This window comes from Daphnia magna, linkage group LG7, assembly GCF_020631705.1.
Source record: "Daphnia magna isolate NIES linkage group LG7, ASM2063170v1.1, whole genome shotgun sequence".
Taxonomy (NCBI): Eukaryota; Metazoa; Arthropoda; class Branchiopoda; order Diplostraca; family Daphniidae; genus Daphnia; species Daphnia magna.
Genome location: NC_059188.1, coordinates 11,810,771 through 11,820,746, shown reverse-complemented (window position 1 = coordinate 11,820,746; position 9,976 = coordinate 11,810,771). Strand labels below are relative to the sequence as shown.

At 41.2% G+C, this 9,976-nt stretch overlaps 2 protein-coding genes across 4 annotated transcripts; one reads left to right on the top strand and one right to left on the bottom strand.

Annotated features, from left to right (window-relative positions):
• Positions 1 to 5,690: 5,690 nt before the first annotated feature.
• LOC116926470 (katanin p60 ATPase-containing subunit A-like 1) lies at positions 5,691 to 8,448 on the top strand. Of its 3 annotated transcripts, none has more exons than XM_045176422.1 (8): positions 5,691 to 6,089; positions 6,356 to 6,510; positions 6,572 to 6,780; positions 6,839 to 7,146; positions 7,210 to 7,331; positions 7,393 to 7,828; positions 7,899 to 8,028; positions 8,097 to 8,448. In XM_045176422.1, exons 1-8 carry the CDS (start codon positions 6,026 to 6,028, stop codon positions 8,293 to 8,295), a joined length of 1,623 nt encoding a protein of 540 aa, XP_045032357.1. In that variant the 5' UTR covers positions 5,691 to 6,025; the 3' UTR covers positions 8,296 to 8,448. The 3 variants fall into 3 exon arrangements, with proteins under 3 accessions (XP_045032357.1, XP_045032358.1, XP_032789251.2); XM_045176423.1 differs by having other exon boundaries at positions 5,692 to 6,089; positions 6,304 to 6,510; XM_032933360.2 differs by having other exon boundaries at positions 5,693 to 6,089; positions 6,328 to 6,510.
• On the bottom strand, positions 8,368 to 9,569 carry LOC116926474 (E3 ubiquitin-protein ligase MARCHF3). Its single transcript, XM_032933365.2, has 4 exons — positions 9,427 to 9,569; positions 9,167 to 9,331; positions 8,886 to 9,109; positions 8,368 to 8,811 (listed from the first exon to the last, which is right to left on the bottom strand). The coding sequence occupies exons 1-4, from the start codon at positions 9,502 to 9,504 to the stop codon at positions 8,667 to 8,669; spliced, it is 612 nt and encodes a 203-aa protein (XP_032789256.2). The 5' UTR covers positions 9,505 to 9,569; the 3' UTR covers positions 8,368 to 8,666.
• Between the last annotated feature and the right edge of the window lie 407 nt (positions 9,570 to 9,976).

The following is a 9,976-nucleotide window of genomic DNA, read 5'->3' as shown; positions in this document are numbered from 1 at the left end:
GATACATAAAACCAACCAACCACCACAACGACACACACAGACCACCACCACCCTCGACAACAACCTCCCACTTGCCATCTTGCCTCCCCCCCATTCATTGCCGTGGTATCGCTACTTGACTACACCTCAACCGTGAAATACCGGACCGCATAATGTAACCGACGCCTCCTCCCGTCTTGTTTCCGATTCCTATCCCCCCCCCTCCTTCCACCCTCAATCTATTTCTCTCGCTGCCCACTATTACCACCACCACCACCTCAACACACTGTCGTGGGAATTCTATCGTCCTCTTTTTACTAATACAAATGGAATGGCAATTAAGACCAATGCCCCCCCCCTGCCATCAGTGAGACTAGCACTGGTAGGTGGTTTAGTCGTATAATATTTATTTTTTTTTTCGCTGAAGCCTCGGTCACAATGTCTCCCCCCTTTCGGATAGGTCCAGCGTGACACACACACACACACAGAAAAAGGAGAACTCCCGACTTGTTTTTTTTTTGGCCCTTATCGGGGTGACGTGAGCTCGTCATAACCGACACACACGCCATCTAATACTAGCGGCAGCATCGCAGTAAGTAATCGTTTCTATAGACTTTCTATTCCTCCTCCTGGCCAGCTAAAAAAAAAAAAAAATAATAATAATAATAATAAAAATAACTTCCCGCTGCCAGATGATAATTACACGAAGAAGGATCCCGGAGAGCTGCGAACGAAAGAAGAAGGAAACTAGCACCAGTGCACCACACATCGTAAGAAAATGTTTAAAGAGATGGGACTAAACAAAAGGGTCTTGGCCCTAGTCAGCCAATTCAGCACGGCTCGTAACCATGGCAATGCCGTCATCAGCACGAACGGTTGAATCACGCGACGCACTGAAAAGCGGCAGAAAAGATCGCGCACGCGAAAATCCCTTTTTGGTTGTCGGGGTCATCCTCCCTGCCCGCCTCCCCCGTCACTCCCTTCTCCTTCTTTTTTTTTTTTTATATTTTAAAAAGTAATGTGTTGCCTCTCATTGAAATCGATTTCAATCTACCCATAGAAGAATGCAAGATGGACATGGAAAAAAAACTTAAATAGACGGCGGATGATAATAATGAGGATGATGAAGTGAAAGCTGTGGTGGAAAATACTCGGAAAAAAAAAAGAATAACGAGGCGGCGCCGCAACTGGCAATAGGCCGGGCACACGCCCGGCTTAATTGAGAGGTAAAGAAGCAGGGCTGAGAAAGTCGTCGTCTTTCGGTCGTTTCGTCAGTCATTGCCATGCCCGTAAAGTCAAGTTAAAAAAAAAAAAAAGAAAGAAAAAGATGATGATACATAGGTCACACACACACAAAATGGAAAGACAAAAAAAAATAAATAAACAACAAAAACAAATGGCAGTCGGATAAGAAGAAAGATAGGCGCAGCACTTGTACTAGGCAATAAACATGAAACAAACCCAACAATTTTCCTTCTTGGAACTATTCCAAACCGGAGTCGCTACAGACACCGTTTAGATTTGTTCGCTCGTTTCATTTTCGTTTTTCGATCCGCACACAAATTCTCTCTCTCTTTTCTTCTTCTTCTTTTTTTTTTTTTTGCACGGAACCTTGTCGTCGTACGTTCGTATACTTTTCTTCTTTCGGGAGGTCGTGCTCCGAAGGAAAAACATTCAAAAAAGGTCGCTCGCACGCTTCTATTTTACTTACATCGCTTTTGCTCCTCGCTGGCAGCGGTAGAGTCGAGCTGAAGGGGTCATGCACAGAATTTCAATGGTTTAAAAAAAAAACGACTCTGCTTTTCTTTTTTCCCCTGTAGGAAAAAAGAAAAAAAGCTGGAACACATCTCTTCATATGATTCTACCGTTAACAAGTCCCGAATTTGACAACAATACCAGACATGTACACAACGACGGTCTAACGGCACACGGTATAGAAGAAAAAAAGGGGGAACTTTTGCTCTTTCATCATAGTGCGTGCGTATGTATAACATGCTTTTCCATTTGAGAAATGGCAAGCCGATTACCGTGGGGCTTCTTCTCTCTCTGCTTCTTTATGTTCAGTCTTTTCAAAAATAAAAAATAAAAAAATTTTTTTTTTTCGAATTTAGTTAGGGGCGTAGCCAGCCGAGTAATTAAATTTGGCAGACCCACCTCCGCGTCTCTTCGTCGTCAACTGAAATGCTTCACTTCATTTCTCTTTTTTTTTTTCCGAGTTAAATGGCAAAATCGCTATCTCCTGGAACTGGATTTACCCCTCTACACACGTCTAATTAATAGGGAAATGACAACATGCCAAACATTTCCCTCTAAACTGGAGAACTTGAATTCTTATTACTCAGACCCGGTAAAATCGAATTTCATCAATCAAAATCATTTCAAACTTGATTGGAACTGGAATTTCTTTCGAACACAAACAACAACAACAACAAAAAACGTGGGAAAATGTCATTAGATGATGGGATAAGCTAAAATTAGGCAATTTCCGTCTCTCTTTCACCCCGTCAAATGTTTCACTTGCTGACTTACAATCGAAACAACATCAACTGGATTTCACCAAGTCCACTTGTCCAGTCTGTAACACATCAACTATTCTTCTTCTACCCAACGTCAAACTCTTTAGGATTCGATATTTCCTGATTTGAGAGAAATCAGAATTTGACCAATACAAGGAACTGGATTTTAACTGAAATGTTCCCTTCTTATTTTTTCTCAAGAAGGAAAAAAAACACGTGAGACTGGACATCACACAACAAAAAAGAAAAGAGCCTTTAACATTATGGGGCAGCAAAGGTCTTGAAGCAGGATACGCAAGTTTAGCCGTTGGATGACCCACACCGACAGACGAGTTTCGATCGTTAAATCCATTCAGGTAAACGAGAAACCTCCAAGAAAATGACCTCCAGTGTCTGCGGGTCAGATCTTGGCTGGCTAACGAGCCACCAATTCAAAATTCCTCGTACGTTTTTAATTGTAAAAAATGCACAACAGTAAGAGGCCTGATACAAAAGATGTTAACATTCCATCTTCTTCTTCTTCATTTTTGGCTTGTTTGAAAAGAAATCGCAATCGGTCACGCTCGCAACGCTTTTGATTGTTCGCCCTACAACTCTTGAAGACGAAAGAAAATTATGAAAAATAAATAGAAACGAACGAAGAAAAAAACAAAAGCTCTCGTAATTGCATGTCCACTGTCACCTACTGCTGGCCATTGTTCTTCTTCCCTTCGCCAGATTTCACCTGCGATGCGTGTGGTTGGACGATGTCGCGAATTTCTAACTCATTGGCGATATTGTTTGAGAAACTCGCACACACACACACGCGCGCAGACACACAAAAAGAGAAACTTGTGCAAGATGGATCGCCTACAACTGAAGAGAAATGTTGAGCCCATCGAACAAAACAAAAAAAAGAAGAAGAAGAAAACGAAGTAACAAACAAATAAGTAAACAAAACAGTCTACCACAAACATGAGCGATCCCATCTTGGAGAACTTGTTGTCGTGATCGCCACCATGGTGATGGAATGTTAGATAAGATGGATGGTTGTAAAAATTGTCAATATCTCCCCAATTGTGTTCATCGTCATCGTTCAACAGGCCGATTGAGCCCGGACAGAAAAACATGATGGCGATGACGGTTTGCTATTCTACTTAGTTCTTTTTCTTCTCCTCTTGCCTCCGCGCCGTTTCAATTCAACACATCAACACTTTATCCAGGAGCACCAATCCGCACCGCATCCGTTCACCGAATAGAAAATCACGATACGAGGCCATTTTTTATTTTATTTTTTTTTTGTTTTGTTATGCACAGTGCGAATCCGTTCTTAGATTTCTTGGCTGGTTTGCAACTAAACCAGAAAAATTTGCAAGTGGCCCGACAGCAGCAACTTGCCGGCTCGGAAGCTGGCGGCCAACTGGGGAGGTTCCACTTCACCTAGGACGGGCGATGATGATGATGCACACCAGCTGGAGTTTGGCATCGGATACCCCTCTTAAGATGCCGGTGCATATATTTTTCTCTCTCTCTCTCTCTCTCTCTCTCTCTCTTTCTTTTTCTCCAATCTCCCCGCCTTAAACACCTGAAGCCAAAAAGCTTTTTCGAACAATCCTTCATCTTGCGTCGACTGGCTTTGCGTCGACTGGCTTTTCTTTCGCTTTCTAGGTCAGCACCTTTCTCTCTCTCTGCTGCATATCCAACGTAAAAGAACGAAAACCTCCTCTTCTTCTTCCTCGCTTTTTTTGGCCAGTGATTTGTACCCGATGAGCCGTAACAAAATGTTACACTCCTCTTCGTGTACTTTACTGTCGTTTTCGTCCCTCCACCTCTTTTTTTACGGTAATCATTAGAAAGTTTGTTTTTTTTTTTCTTCCGTTTTTACCTTTTAGACTAGAATTGATGGGCTCTGATTCAATAACGAAATGGCGTGCAGAGAGGTCGTCGTAAGTAAACGGTTAGGGGTAACCAACAGCAAGAGAAAAAGAATTTTAAGAAAAAAAAAAAAATCCCAAGACAATTCAACACAGCCGGGGTTGTTTCATTTTTCAGTGGAAAGGCCAAAAGATCCCTCGGAAAAAGGAGGAGGAAAAGAATATACTCCCACTTCCAGTTTACTCCTCTCTAGTTACTCACACTCAGCTCCCAAACGAGCCAACGGTTGGAAATAGATGGGATTTTGGGGACACGTCATTTATGAACAGCCACGGGCCGGAAGAGATATACTCTTCGTATCCTCTTCGTTTTTCAACCGGTAAAATAGCGTCGACAACAGTGAACGATACTCCCTAGCGCACAAATATGTAGGCTGATGGAAGAAGAGACCAATAGTTGGCTCTAAAAGTTATTCAAGTGGCCTGTGTTCACAACAAAGTAGGGCAGAACAGAATTGGAACTTGGACGGCTTTAAAAAAAATCAATTTGGCAATTTCAAGGCAGCAAGCCTGCATTGATGAGAACTTTGACCGTGGGTTCAACTCCCTACAACTGGTGCAACACCCTCCATCAAAAAAAATCTATAGCGTAATCAATGTCTGCCCACAAAGCAGCATGACTATCTGTATTCATGAGAGATAGAAGTATGCTAAAAACAAATTACTTCTTTTGTTTGCCCGTGGTTGATAAGGAAGACTGGCCATTTAATGTAGATGAGCTACTCAACAATGTCAACGGTGACAATTAAGGCAAGACAGGCAAGAATGAAGTTAATATTTCTTTACCATTGTTTTGTGGCTCGTGTTCTAGCTCTGTAGAAATACTGCAGGGGTGCTGGCAGGCTTGGCAGAAGTAGGGGAACTCAGTCACTAATGTTATAAAAACAAGTTCAAGCTTTTCTGTCTTTGTCTTGCACTGAAATCACGTTAAAAAGAGAGGCATCATCCTTCGCACAACATATCCGCCATCTTTTCACACTCGGCATACGCCACTATACACACACACATATAGACGGCACGCAAACAACAGGTTACAACTCGACAACGTTTGTCTATGTCTTAACGTCTCTCAAATCATGGACAATTTTGATTCAGTCAGAGGCGTTCTAATGAGAAGCAATATGGTCGAAGTATAGTTTTTAATAAATATATAGAGATTGAAAGCAAAGGCACGCACAATAAACCGTCCCCAGAATTACAGAAAAAAAATTCCTCGACTAGTCGCAGAACGTTGCCAGATGTAAGTCAAAAATATTTTTCTTACACGCAAAATCGAAGAAAATTTTGACAGTTCGTAGTTTATTTGCTTCATAGTGAAAGAAATGTAGACTAATACAAAATTCATTTTCATCAGAAGTGATTAAAAAGGTTCGCTCTGCTGGTCTATTAACTGAATTCGTGAATCCGTGAGTCTACCCACTGACATTGACAGCCACTGATGAAATTTCGCCCTCTCGGACGAGAGCCCTCAGGCAATCAGGTCCTAGTGCTGAGATTCCTAATTTGGAGATTTCAACTTCTCGTTTGATTCTTTCGGGAAGTCTGTTACAGTGAAAAGAAACTGTTGGTTGGCCAGTTTCTTTTCGAATACTTGTACCCGATAGCAAAACCTGCTCCATGCAACCTGGAACCCCTAATATTTACGAAAACACCCCATTTAAAATCTCTGACGTTCCAAAAGGTAAATGTTTTTTTTTTCCCGTCTATTCAAGTTCAAAGGGTTACGTTGCCATTAAAAATACATTATTTTGCTATTTGCTAAAAATATTTAAACAGCCTAGAATGTAAGTTTTCTGATAGTCCTTCATTTTAACCTACAGTCCAATGGCCTTGTTGCATTAGTCTAGAGTTGTATCTTAGAGATGTGGAGCTAACTTATAATTTGCTGATAGTAGCAGATTCCATATATTTTCCCTTAGGTGATGCAAAATATTATGTCTACCTCAGTGGCAGAGATCTGTGAGAACACCAAACTTGCACGTGAAGCAGCACTTTTAGGTAATTATGAAACTGCAGCTGTTTACTACCAAGGAGTTGTACAGCAAATTCATCGCCTGCTACCCACCATCAACGATCCCACTCATAAAGCCAGATGGCAGAGTGTAAGGGTGATTTTTTTTTTTCCATTTATAAGCATTATCTTAAGAGATTTTGTATTTCCAGGCACAGCAACAACTTGCTTATGAATATGAACAACTCAGAAGTATTCAGAGTACTTTAAATTCTTTCAAATCTGACAATCACACTGACCGTCCACTTGGACCAACAAGAAACATTCCATATGAAGAATCTAGCCATGATCCAGATGTGTGGGGATCCCCCCAGCCAAGAGATCCTGACGTTTGGCCTTCTCCTACTCCAGCAGAGCATAGGTATAATGTTTTATTGATACACATTTTTTTCACCATTTAGCTAAATGTATTCATATAGGCCACCGCCACCAGTTCGACCGCGACCAACCAACAAAAAGACAGAAATGACTGCTCCTAAACCACCTCCGAGTCGCGGGGGAAAGCCACCATCCGGAGCGGTTGCTACAGCAGGAAAGAAACCTCTCGAATCTCGTTTCTCCAGAGCCAACAAAGATGATAAAGGAAGCGGATCTAGCAAATCCGCACTACCTAAAGGCAAGGAGTCCAAGTCAGAAGAGAGCAAAGATGAAAAAATTGTCGAAGAAGAAAATCAAGAACGGAGATTCGATGGGTCTGGATATGACAAGGATCTGGTCGACATGTTAGGTTAATTGCATGTAATGGACTTTAATCTCGCAATCCACCATCAAAAAATTTTTCCATTTCTAGAAAGGGATATTGTACAAAAGGACCCGAACGTTCATTGGTCCGACATCGCCGATTTGTCCGAGGCTAAACGTCTTCTTGAAGAAGCAGTCGTTTTACCAATGTGGATGCCTGAATTCTTCAAGGTTACTTAACACTTTTAGCTTCATGGCTAGAACATTATAGGCAAATCAATGCTATTCACAGGGAATAAGACGCCCGTGGAAAGGCGTTTTGATGGTCGGCCCTCCGGGCACGGGGAAAACAATGTTGGCGAAAGCTGTTGCCACTGAGTGTGGGACCACGTTTTTTAATGTATCTTCGTCCACGTTGACTTCAAAATATCGAGGAGAGTCGGAGAAACTTGTGCGTCTGCTTTTTGAGATGGCCCGCTTCTATGCGCCTAGCACGATTTTTGTCGACGAGATTGATTCAATGTGTTCGAGACGAGGTTCCGAATCGGAACATGAAGCGTCACGCCGTGTCAAGTCAGAGCTCTTAGTCCAGATGGATGGCATCAGCTCCCAAAGCGACGACCCCAGCAAAGTGGTTATGGTTTTGGCTGCGACGAACTTTCCTTGGGATATTGACGAGGCTTTGCGAAGACGACTTGAAAAACGGATTTACATACCACTGCCCACACGTAATAGGCAAACTTTATGGATGAAATTGCAATCCTTGAAATATTTGCATGTTCATTTTTCTTTCTATAGGAGAAGGAAGATTGGCGTTGTTACATATCAATCTTCGTGAAGTCAAAGTAGCTGAAGATGGCGTCGACCTGGATGCTATAGCGGAGTTGCTTGATGGATATTCGGGTGCTGATATTACCAATGTTTGCAGGTAAAAAAATTCTGCTATGATCATTTTATTATAGACGAGAAATTGTAGTTTGTTGGTGATTGCCACAGGGATGCTTCTATGATGTCCATGAGAAGACGAATTGCAGGCCTTAGACCCGACCAAATTCGCCAACTAGCCAAAGAAGAACTCGATCTGCCTGTAACCATGGAAGATTTTATGGCAGCAGTTGAAAAGTGCAACAAGAGTGTCTCTGCTGACGATTTGGAGCGATACGAGCGCTGGATGCGTGAGTTTGGATCTTCTTAGAATTAAAACGATCAAGGTCGTGCATATCTGCATTGTCGGAATTCGGGAAATTAATTTTTGCTTCATTTAATATTTGCTTTTAAGTTATTTATTTTCATCTTTCAAGGAACGCGTGTAAATCATTTTTTTAATCAATACAAAAATGAACAAATAGTGATCCAATACTTTCCTGGAGTATTTACAGTATCACAACTGGCATGTGGGGAAATTACAAAAATATGAACATCTAGCAAACTCGAGTATTATCAAAATAAAATCCACAATAAAATCTGAACAAGGTAGAAAGGCATTTTCAATGAGACTCAACAGTTTGGCTTGTAAGGGTTTTAGAGATCTTTCAGAAAGCAGATCCTTTGGTAAAAGTAGAATTACTAAATTGACTGCAAGTCGGTTCGCATGCTGTTGTTCGTGCTATCGTTATTGTTTTCTTCCAAATTAATAATTGTGTTCCTCACTGAAATTAACTCAACAGATTGATGGCTCTCTTGCCATTTTTTCATTGTGCGAACATGATGCCTTGATACAAAAATTAAAAGAAACAAATCTTGACCTTGATCTTTAAATATATAAAAAATTTTAATTTCGCTAACCTGACGGTGGCTCCGAGCCAAACACAGTAGACGGTCGCCAGAATAACTGAAAGAACAATCAAACCTGAGGCTTCCCAACTGACACCTCTCTTCACCATGTAATGGGAAGCCCCAACGACACACAGATAACAGGAAACAATTGTAAGCGGACTGAGAACAATGAAGCACACCAAGTCGCCAATCAAATTGTTTGTGTCTTGGGATGAGTCTGTGTTACGAAACCACTAACAAGATAGATTTGCCTTAAAAACCAACTGGAATAGTTATTAAATCAGGTTTACATCAAGAATAGGCCTTGGTCTGCGTGAAGTTTGAAAATTGAATTTGCATATTTCACATGCTGACGAGTTAGCAGTAGACAGCCACTTTTCTAGACACGACCGATGAGCCATTGCCACTGTTCCTGAGCATTTGCAGAAAGAGAAAAGTTCTTCTTTGCTTTCTCCCTAGTAGAATCCCATAAAAAGTAAAATTGTCATTTAGAATTGGTAGTCTTCAAATCCTTAGTTGCAATCGATCAATTACCTAAAATTTTAATTACCTCATGGCAAATCCGGCACATGATTTCCGAATTGTTATTACTAAACGGACTACCACCAAATTGAAGTGAGTTATTCATTTTTTAGTACAGTTTACAGAAATACCACGAAATCTTGAAGAAATTTCAAATACGTAGGACTACAAGAGATTTGTGCCAAATCAAAATTGGAATTGACATTTGAAGGAGAAACGACGACTGCAATGCAGCAACGTTGCCTTATTGATCTAAAAATGTCAGACATTTCGCCATTCCCCATTCTCCACTCCAGATACCAGATGTCCTCATGTGTCATGTGTCATGTGTCATGTGATCCCTGTCTTATCTCCCATTCCCATGTCCAGGACCAGGATTCGGATAATCCGCATTCCGGATTACCAGAAAACAAAAACCATAAATCCTAAAATGATTAAAACAAATTGCCATAAGTCGATAAACATTTGGGTTGGAAAATTAGCTAGATACCAAGTACAAGCGTACAAGTCTACAACTTGTACACTTAAGACTTGTGGTCCAGTCTACTACGCCACTAGCACCACCGTAAAAAATTTCT

Coding starts and splice junctions, on each gene's coding strand:
- LOC116926470 (XM_045176422.1), top strand. CDS start 6,026: ATGCAACCTGGAACCCCTAATATTTACGAAAACACCCCATTTAAAATC. Junction 6,090..6,355: donor AATCTCTGACGTTCCAAAAG/GTAAATGTTTTT, acceptor TGTCTACCTCAG/TGGCAGAGATCTGTGAGAAC. Junction 6,511..6,571: donor ATAAAGCCAGATGGCAGAGT/GTAAGGGTGATT, acceptor TTGTATTTCCAG/GCACAGCAACAACTTGCTTA.
- LOC116926474 (XM_032933365.2), bottom strand. CDS start 9,504: ATGAATAACTCACTTCAATTTGGTGGTAGTCCGTTTAGTAATAACAAT. Junction 9,332..9,426: donor TGTGCCGGATTTGCCATGAG/GTAATTAAAATT, acceptor GGATTCTACTAG/GGAGAAAGCAAAGAAGAACT. Junction 8,812..8,885: donor TGGCTCGGAGCCACCGTCAG/GTTAGCGAAATT, acceptor TTTTGTATCAAG/GCATCATGTTCGCACAATGA.